This window comes from Sesamum indicum, linkage group LG6, assembly GCF_026168435.1.
Source record: "Sesamum indicum cultivar Baizhima isolate 11 linkage group LG6, ASM2616843v1, whole genome shotgun sequence".
In the NCBI taxonomy this organism is placed as follows: domain Eukaryota; kingdom Viridiplantae; phylum Streptophyta; class Magnoliopsida; order Lamiales; family Pedaliaceae; genus Sesamum; species Sesamum indicum.
Window position 1 is genome coordinate 8,940,499 of NC_142662.1, and position 20,628 is coordinate 8,961,126.

Consider the following 20,628-nt stretch of genomic DNA (forward strand, 5'->3'; position numbering starts at 1 on the left):
TAACTATTTATGTTGAATGTTGTTTTAACGTCACAACGAATACCCACAGGTCAATTGAATAACCCATGTAGTTAAGATCGGAATTGGATGGTAGCTATGAAACCAACTTCAGAGGGTTGGTCTGAAATGTTCCAAGTTGAGTATCTCAAGACTGGGTATCGAGAGTCCTATAGAGACTTGCACAAAGTATTGTATTCATTGGATGAATACCGTGTTTCATCGGCAACAAACATGGGATCTTTATTCAATTTTAGTGGATTAGTTGACAAAGTTGTTAACTGATTAATCTGACTCACAGGAATCATCATATGTAATTCTTGGAGGATTGCTCGGTATGACTTAAATTTTCAATTATGATAATACAAGATTAGTCCTTGGACTTGAGGAATCATGACAGTTGCATGCATATGATGGCTATATCTTGGATCTAGTGAGAGATGACTTTGTCTTCGATGTGGTTATTATAAGCCTTGTCCAGTGTAGTTGGAGTATGTAGTTAGGACGATGGATTTGATGATAAATTCCTGCCCTATCAATGTACGATGGATATATCTACTATACGCTCTGAGATGATTTAGACTATCTAAGGGTATGGCAATAGCGATTGGTCGAATAGAATATGATTTCCTCTGTTGATCAATAGAGTAAACGCATCTCAAGTATTTGAATTGTTGCCTGGTCCAAGATGGAACCGATGCCTAGTTCCATGCCCTAGACTACGACCGGGAGATGGTCGATGTAAGGACCATACCTGTATGGAACCCGAGAGCCTAAATGTCCACGTCAATATTCACCTAGTCTCTAGTACCATGTACCGTTGCTAGACGACCACCTATGGTGATGGGCATTTTCGATTAATGGTTAATTAAAAATAATTGATTTAATTTAATTTAATTAATTATTTGCGTGGACACAATGCAAAGTCTAGTTGAGGGTGAACCTAAAGAATCACACGCAAATCACTATGGAGTCAGTAGAATTAATTTGGAAATAAATATAGAAGAAACGAATTAATTTAATTGAGTTAAATTAATTTTAAAAAAATATAAATAATTGGATCATTTATTTGAGAAAGTCCATTGGATGAATGGCCCTAGAATTAATTAATTGGATTAATTAATTATGGGATTAATATGTTGAAATTAATTAAATTAATTTATTGATTGGATCAATTAATTAGTGATTGGACTTATGTTTATTTAATTGGATTAAATAAATTTTTGGATTTCTATAAAGTTTGAAATTGATTGGATTAATTTGAAATCTATGGATATTGGTTGGACTTGATTTAATTTATTAAATCAAGACTGGTCAAATCGGTCTATGGCTTGAAGTCCAAGTCGATGGATAAATGCAAGTTGACGCAAGTTGGAAAGGAGTTTCAACTCCTCCACATGGATAGGCCATGATGGCTTGGTGGTGCATATAGTGTGTATGTGTATGTATAGTGTGCATGTTTTACTCAACTCTTTGGCTTGCACTAAACCCATAGCCATTAAAATTCACTTATCTTTTTTACATTTTTAGTTTTTCTTGAATTTGATTCAAGTTAAGAACAAGAGAAATTAGTATACACTGATCAGTAGTGTAATACGGTTTTGTTTCTTCCTCGATCTAGCATCTACCTAATAGTAGATCTAGATTTGTTTTTATAAATGTGGTGTGAAAAATTTAGAGGGGTTCTAATTTAGATCCTAAAGTGAACGGAAGATGAAATAAAAGGTAAACAACTCTCGTTGTAGTTCTTCATAAGAAAACGAAAGGTAATGTTTTGATTTAAATTTCTTCAACCTTGTGTTTTCTCCATTAGCCACACTTTCATGCATACTTTATTTGCTGTCATTATGCATTTGCAAACACCGAATGCTCGAGAATTTCAAAGAAAACACCCGTTTGAACCATTTTACTTAATTATGTTATTTTTCGCTTTCGCGGCGTTCTGGGACCATACCGATTCTTTTAGTGGTATCAGAGCCCGGTTCGGTATTGTGGGTTTAGGATTAATATGGTCTTTAGGTGATAAGTATGATCAACATGTTTAATTTGCTTTTGGAAAGCATGTTTTATGGCTTTGATGCATGGTTATGTGTCCAGAGAATATGTATTAATTTTGCTTTTAAATTATGGATATCTATGCATTTTTTTAAAATTAGATTTTTTTTAATGCATGATTTTATTTTAGTTTTTAATTGCAAAAAATAAAAAAAAAAATTTGTACATTGGATGTATGGGGTTTGATATCCATTTTTAGTTGCATTATTATTATATATTTCCTGCATATAATTTGTTATGATATTGGATATCATGTGAATAAATGCATGGAATGTGTTTATTTGATTTGCATGTTTATATTTTATATAAATGTGTTGTAATTGTTTATTGGATAAAAAATGGGAATGATCACAAAGCCCATGACCCATATATATGGTTTCTTTATACTGGGTGAGGCCTACGGGCCTCTTTGTTTCTTTTTTAGTTTTTTATTTCTCTCTTTCATTTTTAGCCTTAGAATAATAAGGTTTTCTTCCTCCCTTTCTATGTACTCCCCCCAACTTCTGATTGGGATTTCTTATTTCAATTATAATGAGTGTAGTAAGGTTGTGAGGATTTTATTTTTGAAATAAAATGTAAGGAAGCATTTCCATGGTGATGGAAGCCCGAATAAGAGGCCCGTTGGATGGAGCCCATGATGGAGAGCCCAAACAAAGAGGAGTTACAAGGCCCATTAAAATGGTAATGGGTTATAACTTTGTAATAGAGTAGGCTACCCTAGATCGACCATAGATGCATTGCAGGCTCAGTGGATGGCATAGGATTAGGCTTCTGATCATCCAATGGGGGCGTGCTGGAATTATTTTTCATATGTTGTATGTTCTAATATTTGAAGTATGATATATTTGGAATGCATTTTTTTATACTCAATGATCAAAACTGGTACATGCAAAAGTTTTATAGGGATGAGGTCTCAGTTAAACTAAATTTAACTCTCACTTGGATGGTTCAAATTAAATATTAGGCCCATAACTTATTAAAAATTCAAATGGTTTAATTAAATCCAAGCTTTCCACCCATAATAATGTGGTTTGCATGCTACTTTCACCCATTCGTGATCTCACAAGTCATGGCACGTCGGAACGGAAGAAAGTTACACTATTGTTGTCAACGAATGGAATATACTCATGTCCCTATCTCACGAGTCATGGGGGGTGGCAATTGAGATATTCGTTTGGTTGATGGGTCAAGCCTAATGCTGAATAGCTTGATTCACTTGAAGTCCTCGGGATTACGTGAAGAAACAAGGTAAAATAACATGGGGATCTCATTGAATGAGAATGGGATAGGTTACCTCCCATAAAACCTTTTTTCAGTGTGAATCGTAAAAGCGGGGCTTAGAGAATTATATTTGTGGACTCCAAACCCACTAGAAAATGATTTTTTGTAAACCCCACTTGAGAGTGGTGGGATTTTTGAAGAAAGTGGGACAGGTTAATGATTGAAGACCAAGTCTTAAACTTAATATTTAATATTACAATAATCTACTAAATTTCTATTTACATTTGATGTAAATGTCTTAGAATCTCTGCAATTATTGAGGCTAATAAATTTAATGAACAAACTACATCGATTGGCTGCAAAATCTTAGGATTGTCCTAGATTTTGAGAATCAAACCTATGTTCTGGATTCCTCGGGCCTTGCCAAAAGGGTCCACATGCGAATAACGTTTGACGTTCGAGAAATGGCATGAGAGTAACTAAAGGATTCGCAATATCATACTGGCGTCAATGACTAATGACATTTAGAAACAGTACAATAAGGTATGATGATGTCCAATCGATAATGCTCTGTATGAGCCAGGTTTATGCGGTTGTGGACCGGCATATTAGATATGTTGTAACAAAAGCATTTCTCGGTGTCAAGATGATTGAAGGGTCTTTTGTATAGAGCATGGGGTTAAGATGCTATCCCTTGTGGAGAAGCTCAAGGCTGATCTTGAAAAAGAGATGTACATTGACATGATCCTTCAATCACTTCCTCCCTCCTTTGACCCGTTTATTGTGGCCTATAACATAATGAGTTTGACAAAGACCTTCATGATTTGATAAATATATTGGTCCATTATGAGGCAACAATTGAAAAGTCTGCACCATCGGTATTGGTAATGGAGGCTTCGACCTTAAAAACGAAAGGCAAAGGGGTCGAACGCTGGATGAGGAAGAAGGGCAAGACATAATCAACTACTACAAGTGCTCAAAGCACTCCTATTGCCCCGCTGGGCATGGAAAAAGGAAGAGGAAAGCGGTTCGACAGTGATAGATTTCCAAAGATGTTTGCATTAATAGCCGTGAAAAGAGGTAATGGAAGAGGGAGTGTCCTAAACTCCTTTATAATCAAGGTATAATTTGTTATCGAGCCTTAACATAACTACTATTATACTTCTTGGATATTGGATACCAACTGTAAAGCTCATATCTACAAATGATTTGTAGGTGACGAAAAGGAGTAAAAGGCTGAGAGAATGGTCCTGAAACATAGCAATGGCAGGGTTGTTGCTACTGTCGTTATAGGACTAGATAAGCTTAGCTATTATTAATCATGTTAGGAGAAATTTGATAAGATATAATCATGTAACCTAACAAGATCAAATTATATTTTTCTATTGTTGGACAATTTGGATTACATGATGTTGATCTAGGATAGTTATTTCATTTGACAAAGAATGGTTATTCTTGTCTGATAGGTTGTTCACGTAATTATTTCAACACTATCTCGTAATTGAATTATGAGTGCTAAAAAAAAATGGTAAAAATGGATAATCAAGATAAATTCATACATTTGGCATTCGAAGCTAGGTCACATTCCTCTAGTTAGCATAAGGAAGTTGGTGAATTCAACGAATCTAGAAATAGATAAGTTGAGTCTACAAGCATGCATGTCCTTCCTGAGCAAGATGAGGACCGAGAAGCACTTTGTAGGACAAAGTCTGCTTGCCAATGGTATATTGGATTGGATCCAATAAGACATCTATGAGTCATTGAATACACAATGTCAGAAGGGCGTTAACAAGTCTAAGGACCTTTCGACGGTTCGGAGAATTAGACTTGAAGTGAGAAGCAAACTAGTTGCAGAATTAAATTCTTCAATTAGATCGAGGTAGTGTGTAGTTAGTGGGGATTCTTGAAGTATTTGACTAGAATGGAATTCTCACTCAGTGGAGTTCTTCTTTGGAGTGCCACAATTGAACGGTGTCTCTGATAAGGGAGGAATCGAACCTTGTTGGACTTAGATCAATTGTTCTTTCACTAAACTACCTTGACCCATGTAGCATGAAAAGCTTGTTTCCACAATGCACTTTAGTATATGGGATGGTCCTGCATACATTAAGAGACTAGTGGGAGGCAAACTATGTTTGTACAAGTTCATTTGTTAACCTAAGGAAAATGAATTTCATTGGATTACTGACGTGAGGTGTAGCTCCTTGAGAATTAAGTGGAGAGACACCTCAGTCAAACGTAGCAAACATCATTTGTAATGAAATTCTTCCACAAACTTACTATATTGCAGCCTCCCGAGGGATGGCTCGAACACCTAAGTTGCTAATAGGTACAGGTTTTTGAGTTTGACCAGTCAATTGAATTATGATCCAAAGATATAAAGAGAAAGGATGTAGGACATCGGGTCGGATGAATGGCATGGAGCCTCCGACATGGAGTGTAAACTAGTTTTGAAACTTTCGATTTCAAAAATATTCATTTAGACAAGATCTTGAAGGGTATGACTCAGGTCGAAAATGAGTTGGAAGTGTTAGAATAGGTGACCAAAAAGCCAATTGGATTGTCCTTTATGTAATTTGTTTCGACAATTTTGGTGTAATTATAACATTGTTTATGAATAAAGTGAGTATTCATTATCTGGTAATTGTACTTGTTGTGCTCACTGATTATGTTTATAGACTTAACATCACAACAAAGCCCACAATGTAGTTGGGCTGCGCATTGGATTGTGGTCATGAAACCAACTTCTGAAGGTTAGGTTTGAAACGTTTTAAGTCGAGAACCTCAAAACTGGGCATCGAGAGTCCTATTAAGACTTGCACTAAAGTTGCATTCATTGGATGATTTTCGTATTTCATCAACAACATACGTTGGACGTCTATGCAATGTTAGTGGATGGTTGACAAGGTTGTCAAACCAACTGAACTGACTCGCGGAAGTCGTCATATGGAAGCTTTGAAAGCTTGGTCCGTATGACTAGATCTTCCTAGCTCTGATAGTACGGGATTAGTCCTTAGACTTACGGAACCATGACAATTGCATGCATGTGATGGTTGTATCTTGGATTTGATGAAAGATGACCATATCTTGGATGTGGTCATTACAAGTCCTGTTCAGTGCAATCAAAATATGTAGTGAGGACGACGGGTTCCAAAATAGAATCCGTCACCTGTCAGTATTTGACAGTTGGGTCTCTTATGCAATTTGAGATGGTTGGAGCTCTTAGAGTCTGTGGCCACAATGATTGGTTGAGTAGGGAATGGTTTCTACGTCAATCAATGGAGCAAATGCATCTCGAGTTATCGGGCATAGTATCTAGTCCATGGTGGGAACCGATGCCCAATTACGTGCCCTAGACTTAGATCGGGAGATGGATGATGGAAGGACCGTAACTGTACGGTACTCGAGAGCCTAAATGTTCACGCCAACATTCACTTAGTCTCTAGTGCCATGGACCGTTGCTAGACGGCCACCCATGGTGACTGCAATTTTTTATTAATGGTTAGTTAAAAATAAATTAATTAAATTAGATTTAATTAATCATTATGTTGGACACAAACTCAAGTCTAGCTGAGGGTGAACCTAAAAAGTCACACACAAATCACTATGAAATTGGTGGAATTAATTTGGAATTAGTTCAAGATGAAATGAATCAATTTAATTGGATTAAATTAATTCAAGGAGAATATATAAATGAATGGATCATTTATATAGCGATCCATTTGATGGATAGCTCAAGAATTAATCAATTGGATTAATTAATTTTTGGGCTTGACACCTTTAAATTAATTAGATTAATTTATTAGATTTGGCGTAATTAATTGATTGAATCAATTAATTAGTATTTGGGCTTAGATTTGTTTAATTGGATTAAATGAATCAATGGACTTTGGTTGGGCTTGATTTAATTTGATTAAATCGAGCCCGGTGCACATTTGAAGCCCAAGCCCATTTGAGGGTGGTTGGAGCAAGTTAAGAAGGAGTTGAAACTCCCAGCCATGATGAACATGATGGAGGAGTTATTTCATCATGGTTGGAGGTTGTATGAATATGGTTGTATAGGTTACCTTGGAGGCAAACTTAGTGCCCGTTTGGCTGTGTTTTAATTTTCATTTTTAGTTTCTAACAATTTTATTTGTGTAAAAATACTTTATTGGTTTCTATGTGAGAATTGAGAATATGTTTGAATTAGTTATTTCCAAATATAGATATATAGGTGTGAGAATTAAGAATATAGGTATATGTATTTTTTGTTTGATTGAAATTATTATGAGGGTTGACCAAAATCATTGAATATGAGAAATTATAAAATAATCAAAATGCCTCTTACCATTTTCTTTTCGTTTTTCAGTAAATGTTTTTTGTTTTTTTTGCTTCATTTAAGGTACAACAATTTTCTTCACATGATGGGCTAAAGTTCAACATGTGCATTGCTCCTTCCCATACAAATTTGCACAGAATGAAGATAAGAGATACGAGAACACTTTTGTATATAATTAATATGATCGAAAATTAAAACAACAAAAAAATTACCGACTAACAACATTACTAAATTTGAATAGTTAGAAAAATAGACTGATAACCCTCAGAAATCATATGCAAATCACCAACAGAAAATTACGACAACACCCCATATCAATACTACCACCACAAATAAGCACTAAATCATCACGCATTACCGCATAAGGCATATATACATCTAAATTAATCCACAATCGATGGAAAATCAGATGTTTATACTTGGTGATCCAGTAAAAAACCCGCAAGAATTTGAGGATTCGTTCATCTACTTTAAAATGTCAAAATTATCTACATTAATAGTAATTTTGCAATTATCCACTTACAGTAGTTCTGCGAAAATTGAAAATATGATTGGATTATTTATATTAAACCCAAGTATAAAGATGTGAGATTTAAGAATATATTTGGATTAAATATGTTTTTTTTTCTGAAATTAATCATGTGGTTCACGAAATTTGAAGAACATGACCAGTTATAAAAATATGAAATTTCACCTTATCATTTTCTCTTCTTTTGAACAAAAAATGAAAAATTCACCTCATAATTTCACAAAATATAATTCAACTTCATGTCATTGTCAACCCTCACACCATGATCTTTCAATTTCATGTGATTCGAAATTCATAAAGTTGGGGAATGTTGATACATTTCTTCAGTTTTGCATATCTTCATCATTAACTTTACACACATGCCACTACTTCGAATATCTCCTAGGTATAAAAGCTCCAGTTGGATATAAAAGTTGTGATATAACTCTAGTATAACTCTGTCAGAAGTCATTCTAGGATAAAATACAAATAATGGTATATACCAAGATCAAAATGCACTTCTGCCTTATTTCACATTATAATCGAAATTTTTGAGTTATTTTTTTTGTTTCCTTTTGATTCTGCTATTTTTAATGTAAATTCGATAAATCATACTAAGAAGTTTTGTCCCTCTATAATTATAATTCAGAAATTTTATTTTTAAATTTAGAGAGTATGTCCTGTTTCTTGGAATAACTATCATTCGTAAATTAATTTGATAAATTCCTATTTTCCCCCAACCTTTATGTGCAACTAAACAATTTAGGAGAAAGAAAAGCAAGAATATGAAAACGAACATGAACATGAAATTCTTGTACGAATTACGATAGACAATCTAGCAAAATCACTATATATAATAATTTTTTTGTTATATACTTTTAATTGCACACATAAAAATAAATAATATAATATACAAAACTTGTATTACATCTCAATTCGGAGTCCATTATGTCTTGACAGATAAACATAATTTTTTTATGTTGATAATATAAATAAATGAATAATAGGGGAGAATGTAATTGTCAACTAACACTATTTGGTAGTTGTAATTTTACAATCAATTGATGTGATTTTTCTTCACATCAATTTATTGTCAAACATGATGATATATATTTATTTGATGTGAAAATGGTGGTTGGGAGTTATTAGTCATGTGAAGATGGTTATGCATCATCACACGAGTTGTGTTGGTAGTGGAAGCAATTGTTCCCTCTTCAAGCCAGACTGCAGCCACTTCAAATATGCCCGCAATTCATTATAGTTGGTCATGATGTATTTTATTATGTTTTTACTAGCAAGTTCCTACCATTTTGTCTATTTTCCACGCAATCATTGCTTGCTCACTCTCCATAAATACCATCTCCATGCAAACATCCATATGATAGCATGACCTTGCTGTTTTTTTTTTTTTATTTACAATCTTTTGCAAACCTTCTTCAATTTCACCTATTTAATCATGTGGCCGAATGGCTACTACTTCCAATCACAAGTTTTATATAGCTGCAAATGGACACGGAAAATGGAAAACATGCTCATTCAAGCTCTCATGGACCTCAAGAAAGTTGGGATGTTTCAGGCCGCCTCAAACAACATGCACGCCGTACATTCGGCCATTTACGACGTGAACAAGGCTTTCACGCCGCGAATAACGTACAGCTGGGGTAATAGTTGGTTGGACAAACTTCATGAGCGCTTCTACATATTCCAATGAGTGGAAAATCACCCCGGCATCGTTTGGAATCACGACGAGCGCAAGTTGACAGTCGAAGATGGCATGTGGGATCAAAATTGCAAGGTATATGTTTAAGTATTTTAAGTGGTTTGCGTGTATTATTCTTAATGCCAATTTTTTTTATTTATTCTCGAAATTGATAGTCCTAACTGTGCAATGCTAAAAATGAACAGGAGAAAAAGCTAGCCAAATGCTACATCAATGCGTACGAGCCTTTGTGGGATGAACTCTGCCAGCTATTCGATGACGATGAAAACAAGACAATCTGGATCAATGATGAGGAAGAAGATGTTGATGATCCATTCGGTGCAAATCCAGGTTGGGTTGATCCCCCATGCAATGAGCTTGTAACTGTTATTTTTTATTCTGTGTGCGTGCATGTTTCGGATAGCTCGGACGACTCTTTGTCATTAGGTGCGCTTTTCAAAGATCTATACGATTCTGACGCTGAAGCTGAATCTGCTCTCCCGAATCCTCCCAAGAACGACGGCGGAAGCTCGTGAAAATCCTCGACGCCGGACGAGCCACCAAGTGAAGGCTGATGATGCTTGTGTTTATGTTTGCTTCTTTCCATTTTTTGTGTGAATGGTGGACTGTAAAAGCTTTGATGGTGTAAGGGTTTCACTCTTGTAATAGTGATCGGTTTGCTACTAATGGTTATCGTTTATTTTATTTGCTTACGTCTAAAAATGATGTTTGTGTTATTCTTTTTCATTTCGGAACATGTTCATTTACCAATGAAAAAAAATGCATTTATAAATATAAATATACATAAAATATAAATAATTTCTCATAAATTTATATATATACTTTACCTAAGTGTATCCTAATAAAATATGCATTTATTCAAAATTCTGTAGGAATTATTTTATATAATCATGTAGTCAAGATAATTTTTTGTATTATATATAAATATACATAATTTCTCGTATATTTATATATGTAGTTTATATAAGTGTATCCAAATAAAATATCCATTTATTTAAAATTTTGTATGAATCATTTTATACATTCATGTAGTTCGAGTAATTTTTTGTAAAAATATCATTTTCATTTATTTTTAAAAATTATGTACATAAATAAAATGTGCCATACTTACTAGTATTAAAGTAATGATGTGGTACTGCTAACTTCAACCATTACTTTTTTATGGAGAATTTTAATAAAATAAACTCTAAAATTTGACTTTTAAAATTCCTATTACAATAAAATGATAGAAATTATAAGCAGTGACAATATTCAAATTATTACTGTAGTATTTAGGATAAATTATATAGATATTTATAAAATTAAATCTAATTATATAATTTCAAGTATACTATCTATTCAAGAACAACTTTTTACGAGTACATCTCCTGAAATAAGTTGCATCGATGCCCTTTAGACTCTTAGAGGATACATTTTTAATTTTTACAAAGGGCACGAAATATTAATATAATTATATTTAATTCCAGAAAATTTGGATGTAATTTATTCTAAAGATTAAGGAATTTATAATGAAATCTTGGATATAAATTTAGCTAACTATATGAGTATTTGTTTCACTTGTTAAATGAGTTTATTTATTTATTATTTGTTCTTGTGTGTAACTTTTTATTATTGAAAAAATTAAAAGAAAAATATTTGATTGTTACTTCTGATATAAAGACGCAAACATCACCTCCACAGAACAAATTTGTTTCTTCATTTTCTCACTACACTACACTACACTACACTACACTACAGCTATGTGTGTTGGTTATAGACATAATGCATATGTATATATATATATATTATATATAAGTGAAGCAACATTATAAGCAAAACGCAAAAACCCTCTCTCAAAACTAAACGATACACATTCCTCTCTGTTCTTGTGTCTGTGTGTCTTCCCAAACCCACCATTTTTCCCAAACTCATCCAAATTCATTTCTCCTTTCCTCTCTCAATCCGAGCACACCATTTTCCCCAAATCCACAATGTTCGTTTCCCTCTCATCTCTCTCTCTCTCAACCCCAAAAAATAGAGAAGGAAAACCAAGGGAAGAAGACGAAAGACAACAGAGAGGGAGTGAGGGGTTAGGGTTTCGTACCATGGTGGAGGGTGATGTGAAAAAGGGGACTATTAAGTGGTTAAATGGGTTTATTGCCCCGATTCATGGAAGTGGACATGTCTACGTTCACCAATCAGTTATAAATTTAGGATTAAATGCAATTTTGGTCCTCTAACTATAGCCACATCCCATTTTAGTCCTTTATCTATCTAGGGTTTGATTTTGGTCCTCTATGTAATTAAATTGCTCAATTTTAGTCCTATTTTGGCCGGAAAATTACCCAAACCGCCGGAAAATTCCACGTGGAGCCTATGTGGAATTTTCCGGCGATTTGGGTAATTTTTCGGCCAAAATAGGACTAAAATTGAGCAATTTAATTACATAGAGGACCAAAACAAACCGTACATAGATAAAGGACTAAAATGGGATGTGGAAATAGTTAGAGGACGAAAAATGCATTTAATCCTAAAATTTAAGGGTTTTCGCAGCCTCGTTGAAGGAGAGACGGTGGAGTTGGTGGTGGCGGATGGCGAGTCTAGGCGGTGAAAGTGACGAGCCCTCATGGTGCCCCTATGCACACCCCGGTAGAAGCAGCAGAGGAGTTGGGTACAACACAAAAATTCAAGAAAGAAAACCTCGCTGGTAAAAACCCTCAAAACCATTGTTCTCTTCCTACCATTTTATACGAAGCTCCCATCAAACCCACATACACACTCACATGTCTCGATTTTTTAGTTTTTATTTTTATTAGGGTTTTGAAAAAGCAAAGCAGCAGAGAAGAAGGTCAAGAAACAAGGAAAAGAAATTAATTCGACTACTTCTTTTTTTGTATCTATGTAAGTATCTTCTTAGCTTCTTAATTATATTTATGAAATTATTTTATTTTTATGGTGTTATTCAGCTTGCAACATTTTTGGTGGATGCCAACTTTTGTGGATCTATGGTTGCATGTCATTGGTTGTGGATTTTTTGTTTGAATCTGTGAATTTTTTAGCATGAGGAATGATAATTTTGATCAGAAAGAAAGAAACTGATATCAGTTTTCGAGCAAGCATGTGAAAGTCAATTGGTCAATGTTTGGATAAGTTTAATATTTTTGGAGAAAATTGTTATGTATGTTAGTGATATGGTGTAATATTTGTGCTTTTTCTCCACTCTCATCCTATTTATGTGTACTTTTCTTTGGAGTAGGAGATGTAGAATGTTGCATGTTAGTTGGAGTTGGATGCAGGGTATTTGGTAGATTTCTCTAAATCATAAAGTATCGGATAATTTTAGAGGATGATTTTATGTTTGATGTTCAGAGTACAATAATAGTAGTAATAGTATGCTGAAATTTTGCCTACAATAGTAGACATACTACCCGCATATGATTTTAATATTCCCTTCTCTAAATATGAGATGCCAGTTGATATGTAGAATGCAAATCTTATGTACCCAAGTAGACAATTGCAATCCCTGGGTTTTTGGCATCTTACTGTCACGACAAATGAGTTAGCTTCGTTAGTCAGTCGCTGGGGGAATGGAATCTCTGATCCACTTCCAGCGTAATCTATAGTTTGGTCTTATGTAAACGGTACATGTGATATTCCTGTATGTATGAACTTAGTCTGTTTGGGTAAGATTGAAAGTGATGAGCTTTTCCTTAAGTATTGTTTATGATAAAGGATCTGAAACAATGAAAAAATTAACAAGGCTTTTGAATTATTGTCAATTAGTTAAAGTCCCAATTTTATTAATTAGTCATTTAGTTAATTTATTATTTTTTTGTATATTATAAGTTGAACTTGGATAAGTTAATTATGTTTTCATCAATTAATTTACAATTTATCTTCTTTATAATTCGCCTAAATTTTATTAACAAAATTTGAATAGTATGTTAATATATTATTAAACTCATACTTATTTTGTTCTTAGTAATTTTCTTCAATATGAATATGATTGTCATTTAGTTTATAAAAGTAATACTTATTCATTTATTCCCAATTGATATATCTCTTTGTATATATATTATGAGTTTTTTACTTTTTTTTAATATTGATGCACTTTAATTTAAGAACAAAATGTATTTGTATTATCTATATAAAAACATCTCTTTCATTTGACTTCAACATAATTAAAATTTTATTAGATATTAATTATTAATTAATTTAATCCGTGCAAGGGGACTTTCTAGTTTATATATATGTCAAGGTTTATTTATATAGAATTTCTATTTTTTCACTAAACAACCCAACTTTAGACTCTTTGCTTTCCTATTCTTGCTGCTTATTGCAAAAACTCTGGACATGTTTTGCTTCACTATCAATATTCCTCACATTTTATCCTACTTCAAAAGCACAAGTCTTTGCGAACACTACCCTGAATGACTCACACCTTGAGACTCACAGTCTTGACTCTTGAAACATATAAACTATTAATATCAGCAATTTACATCTACATTATTAATTAGGGTTAATTACACTTAAATCTCCTATGAAAATGTGAAACTACACTTCTCCAATCCCCTCCCCAACCCCCCACCCCCCCCAAAAAAAAAAGAGTTCCAAAACTACACTTGCACCCCTAAAAAATTCAAATTTTACACCTAAACCCCTTAGTTATAGTTTGGAAAACAAAATGTTGTTCCTTTAATACAGATCACGTTGGACTGTTGGAACAAAGCTTGTTAAAAATTCACTAGATTGTTATATCTTATATGGTCCCTAATATGCAAGTAAATTTGTTAGCAAATTCTCTTTCCCTTAATGCACTTGTCTCAAATTCTCCTTTTCGAATAAATTTCTTTTGGTCATGTAGATTTCTGCAGTTGCTAGAATCCGAACTGCCTTGGCATATGCTACCCACACATTCTTCCAGGAGCATGGTTTCGTTTATGTGCATACTCCTATTACCACAACTAGTGATTGTGAGGGTGGAGATGTTTCAAGTTACAATAATAATAAGTGACGCAGAAAAATTAGAGGAGCTAAAAGAGAACCCTCTTCCTTGAGAATCTGACATAAAGGCTGCTGAGCTTGTTGTCAAGGAGAAAGGAGAAGCAGTAGCCAAGCTAAAGTTTGGTAAAGTAAGTAAGGAGGAAATTGTTTCCGCTGTTGCTGAGCTTACTAAGGCTAAAGAGAACCTCTCAAAGCTACATGAAAGGTACAAGTTGGCTGAGAGATAGAAGCTTGGTGGTGGCATTCTCAAGAGGGATGGAAAAATTGATTATGCTGAAGACGTTTTCTCTAGGAAAGCATTTTTTAACTATTGAAACATATGCATTTGCTCTAGTAGTGTGTATACCATCGGGCCAACATTTCGAGCAGAACAATCTCATACTCCCAAGATAGCTTGCTGAATTTTGGATGGTGGTGCACCTGAGATAGCATTTGCTGATATAAAGGTGTGCTAAGTGTAAGCTTTTCTGTGTAGTCGTACATAATTTTGGATACACATGAAAAAGAAAGCAATTCAACTTTTTGTCTATCATGCTACATATTCCACTCCTTGAGAAATACATAGAAATGATCTTATAGGGACAAATGCATGCACACTGAAAACTTTTGTGTGCACTGTAATGACTAATTGTGTAAAAAATCTATCTCGATGCAACATATCCTCATTTTGCTGCTAATATTTTCCTATCCTTTTGGATAGGATAAGTTGATCAAAATCTACTTGTTTTGTAACTATACCAACAGATTCTTTTTCCTCATCTATAGCTACAGTTAAACGGCCAGATTACTAATCCATATTTCTTTAAAAATGACACTGAACAACCATTGTGTTGCTATCCCAGAAACTTGCAATTGGCTATTGTTTTTCTTTTTTAAATTCTTCCAAGTATGCTCTAGCATAGCAGATAATTGAGTTGACACTTTTGTAGGATAATATGAACTATGCGGAAGCATATGTCAGGTTTCTTTGCCAGTGGTTGCTTGACTATTGCTATGGCGATATGGAGATCATGACCAAATTTATTGATAAAGCTGCCCTCCGATGACTTGAAATGGTTGCAAAATCCAAGTTTCACAGAGTCGCTTACTGTGAGGCAGTTGCCATTCTTGAGGAAGCAGCGAAAGTGAGGAAATTTGAGAATAAAGTAGAATGGGGGGTAAATTTAGCTTCTGAACATGAAAGGTAATTTGCCATATCTTCTATCCATCATCTTCAATTCATCAACTCATTCCTTATACGTGATTGATTTTCTCCCAAATTATGATAACAAATATTGTCTATAACCATCCAAAAGCAAGCATAGCCAAAACTATGAAGGTCAATGAAGAAAATAAAACTGTTGCTGCAATGGATGTGCTTGTACCTAAGGTAGGCTCTTATTCTTCTCTCTCCTTTTCTCCCCTTCTCTCTATAATACATTATTTTTCCAAGTAGATTGAAATCTTATGGGTAATTCTTTGATAAAGCTTGTTATGAATTTTCAATAATTTGACCACTTGTGCTTGCTAGATGGGGAACTTATTGGTGGTAGCCAAAGAGAAGAGAATTACGAGGTTCTCAAGCAAAGGTAAGAAAAACTTCGTTAACACAATATCTTGATTTCTGATAGACACTCTGCAAACTCCCTACATGAAGTTTAGGGTTCTGTCATATTGGAAACAATAGTAATTTTATATAGCTAGATTCTTCTTGTGAAACTACAGGAAATTCCATAGAGCTAGCCTCCTTTGTTTCTCTTGTCCTTCTTACGAACAAACTTGTGTAGTCTTTTCACCTTGATTTTTTATTTTTGTTTTAGGGTTTTAAAAAACCAAAGCACCAGAGAAGAAGGTCAAGAAACAAGGAAAGAAGTTAATCGACGACTTCTCTATTTATATCTATGTAAGTATCTTTTTAGCTCCTTAATTTGTTTATATTTATGTAATTGTTTTATTTTTATGGTGTTATTCAAATCGAAATATTTTTGGTGGATGTGAACTTTTGTGGATCTGTGGTTGCATGTGGTTGTTTGCAGATTTTTTGTTTCCACCGTGTGAATCTTTTAGCATGAGGAATGATAATTTTGATAAAAAATAAGAAAACTAATATCAGTTTTCGAGAAAGCATGTGAAAGTCAATCAGTCAATTTTTGGATAATTTTAATATTTTAACAGTTCACTAGATTGTTATATTTTACATGATCTCTAATATGAAAGTATAATTGTTAGCAAAGTTTCTTTCCCTTAATGCACCTATCTCTAATTCTCTTTATTGGAATAATATTTTCTTTTGGGTGTCTGCTGTGTGTTGTGTATTTGTAATGATTCATTCTCTTCTTAGTTATATGATAGCCTTCTTACTTATCTCTTTAATGCAATTCTTTTAAGCATTGCATTGGTGTTTCGCATTTACGTACAGACGTCTTGTGACTCTTGCCATATACATGCATTTGACAGTTGGCTTGTATTTGAATGTTTTTCAACCACATAGGTGAGCAAACTTGTAGACTTGTATAAGGAAAGTTCGGAGGAATAGTTGCAGAAGGCGGTAGAGCTTGAGGAGTCATCAAAGCCTTAGAAGTAAGCCTCTTTGTAATTTATTTTATTCAAAATTGCCGAAAGACCCACAATACACGTCCTCTTATGAACATGCAGTAGTTTTGGTTGAGGAATTGCAAACTTATTTATTTTTCTTCATGCATGGTAGCCACTAATGGAATGTGTATGAGGTGGCAACGAGGCAGAATACTACAGCTGTGTTGGGATGGCTAGGGCTTTGAAAACAATAACACACATGATGATCAAAGAAAGTAGAAAGTCTTTGCAAAGTGATAATGGTGGTAAAATGTTTTCTTGGCTCCCACTCTTCATTTATTTCATTAGACATGTTTCCTTATGTGCGTTTGTAATTTTATCTTGAAATCTTGATATTCATCATTTTTCACTATGGTGCAGTACTTTTCTTTATATCTAACAAGTTTGTTCTTTTGAAAAATATTCTTGGATGGTTTTTCGATGGTTTCCAATTGATTTACTGTTGTGGGTGCTTCTCATCTTTTTGATTCAGATGTACTTCAGTGTAATCTCATTCAAGTAAGCAATATGTATAGCTCTTTATGGTATATCGAGTTTGGTTAGACATATTTGATTGTTGGAATGTCAGTATGAACGTATGATAGTTTAGCATTTTGGGGTGTCAATATGATAGTTTAGCATTTTGGGGTTAGACTCTTGGTTCAATTGAAACTACATGGAACTTATCATATGCCAATTTTGATGTGAAAGAACCCAATAAACCATTTCAAATGTAAGAATTCTACCTTTTTGTCGTCTGTTATACTATCAAACTACTTCCATTTTATGCTCTTTTCTCAGATACTATCAAACTAGTTTTTTTTTTCTTCGGGTTTATTTAGAATGAAAGTTGATAATTTGACGAATAAATGTGGTTTAGGAAGCATAAGATTGAGACATGAATGTGCTCTTGCGTTATGTGATTGTTGCTTTGAGTAAATGTGGAGTAGTTGAGGCCTAATTTCATGCATTTTAAATTGCTGGAAAAAGAGTTGGAATATCTTTGCTTCCACTCAATCATAGGAGTTCTTCTGAAATCATAACTTTTTGTCAAAACGCCACCCAATTGATCCTTATAAGCCTAACATGGGACATGCATCATTTTGAAAAATTGAAAGGCCCTTCCCCGAAGAAATTCCTTTTAGCATGAATTGAAAAAAAAAAGAATAGCAAAAAAAGGAAAATTACATCTGCTCCGCTGGTTTAGGTCACTTAGTAACTGGGTAACTTCATCACAAATGTTGTTATTCACGTAAAATAGTGACTAGAGCCATGAGCATGTAAAGCACTTTAGGTAAAACATTTTTTGGTTGAGTAACCGGGTGCCTTCACCACAAGTGTTGTCATTCGCGTCAAAAGATCAAAATACGGCCTAAAGAACGCAAGTCACGGGCAAAAATAAAGGAAAAAAGAAAGGACATAAAAGCCGTGACAAAACAAAAGGGGAAGAAAAAATAAAAAAAAAATCATTAGTGGCCAAAAGAAAGAAAGAACAACAAAAATCGTCCCAACTTAGGCATAAATAAGGAGATAAAGGGTATTGTCTTGAAGCGACGAATATGGTGACATTTAGAAACCTATGATTTTGTGGAAGCTTGATTGTTCTACTCTCTACTTGGCGAGACAATGTTGTGATGTGATTGGCCTCTTACTCTCGCTACGATAAGTTAGCATTTGCATAACGTGTTGCATTTGTGTTTTGAGATTATCTACGCATAGGTTACATTTGTTATTGTGAATTATTGGCACAAAGTTGAGAACATATTTTTTTGCAGTGTCAGACTTTTGCTTGAGGAAAAGCATTGGTTTAAGTTTGGGGAGTTTGATAAGCATAGCGTTTACATATTTATAATAGGGAATAATAGTATTTTATTTTGTCTGGGAGGCAATAACTTCAAAAAAATTGCAAGAGTCTTTTCCTTATATCTTTAATTTATTTAAAAATTGTCACATTTCTTGATGGCTATCTGAAAAATCCTATGTAAAAGCCTTTATTTTGACATGCTTTGCCTTATCTAACCACTATTTTTCGTTCAGAAGTGATAGATTCTAGACATGATATTATTTTACCAATGACACTGGCAATAATTATAGTAACAAATGTTTAAATGCTATATTGTTATAGTTCTCTTTTATTTTATGGATTATTCCTTTTAGATGGACATATCAGCAGGGTGCAAGTTCAGTATATAGCAGTGGTGCTGCTTACAAGGATCCTTCTCCCCCAAGGGTAAAACTTTAAACTGCAAATTGTGCTTGAGTTTAAAAGTTACAGAAGCCATTCGTGCTGCATATAGACAAGTATATAAATTGTTCAACACTAATCTTTCCTGGCCTATGAATGTGGTTTATCCAGGTACATGGGGCTGGAAATCATGGTTAACTTCCATATCCTTTTTGTCTTCCATCTCTCTTTTAAACTCTTCGAACGAGGTTTATCCAGGTATGCGAGGTTGGCAATCATGGTTAACTAACAAATCATTTTTGTCTTCCTTCTTTCTTTGAACTCTTCTAATGAGAACTTTATAAGTTAATTTCTTTCAGTTACATTTTCTACACTTTACACAAAGTCATATAAATATGCACAATGTGATATTCTTTACGGAGTTTTGTATTTATCATCCATCTCAGATTCTGTTGGAGAACTTCAGTATTTGTAAAGTCTATACAGGAATCATTCTGAAGCATAATATTATGTAAAGGGTTTAATGGTTTTAAAGGTCATGACCTATTGCATATTGTTGTTGTGGGGAAATAAACCAATGTACTTTGTAATAATTGCAAATCACAATTTAATTATTCGGTGCTGGTAATGATGACCACAATCACATCATACATGGAAAGTCTCCTAACACAATCCTTGGTCCAGGTATTTTCTTCTTATTTCACTCAGAAATATGGTCTCTTGAAAATTTATAATTTTACAGGCATACCTTTTCTTGTAAAATTATTGGCTACCTTTTCTAAACTAGTTCGAAGTTCATATTTCATTGAAAATTTGATTGGAATCCTGAATCAATAATGTGTAGGAATCAGGTTTATCTCATGTAACGAGCATTAGCTACTTCTTCTACTTGTGATATTCTATGATTGTTGTATGCCCATAAAGCTGAAAATAACCTTATGGTTATGCAACCATCCCATGAGACTTCATAGCTCCAAAGTTTATGGTGTGAATAATTAAAATGCCTCTTGTTTTGTATATAATATTTAAATAATTAGAATTGGAAAGGCCATTAAAGATTAATTATACAGTCATTTTGCAGAATA

General features: G+C 33.9%; 1 protein-coding gene and 1 pseudogene across 1 annotated transcript; both read left to right on the forward strand.

Moving 5' to 3' along the window:
* The first annotated feature begins 9,146 nt into the window (after window positions 1-9,146).
* On the forward strand, window positions 9,147-10,501 carry LOC105179783 (uncharacterized). The gene is made up of 2 exons (XM_088882141.1): window positions 9,147-9,897; window positions 10,008-10,501. The coding sequence occupies exons 1-2, from the start codon at window positions 9,877-9,879 to the stop codon at window positions 10,335-10,337; spliced, it is 351 nt and encodes a 116-aa protein (XP_088738267.1). The 5' UTR covers window positions 9,147-9,876; the 3' UTR covers window positions 10,338-10,501.
* Window positions 10,502-14,564: 4,063 nt separating this feature from the next.
* On the forward strand, window positions 14,565-19,741 carry LOC105164518 (asparagine--tRNA ligase, cytoplasmic 3-like; annotated as a pseudogene).
* Window positions 19,742-20,628: the final 887 nt, after the last annotated feature.

What these genes read in the sequence shown, in the direction of transcription:
- LOC105179783 (XM_088882141.1), top strand. Translation starts at nt 9,877, where the DNA reads ATGTGGGATCAAAATTGCAAG. An exon ending in TGTGGGATCAAAATTGCAAG is followed by an intron (nt 9,898 to 10,007) that starts GTATATGTTTAA and finishes AAAAATGAACAG; the next exon opens with GAGAAAAAGCTAGCCAAATG.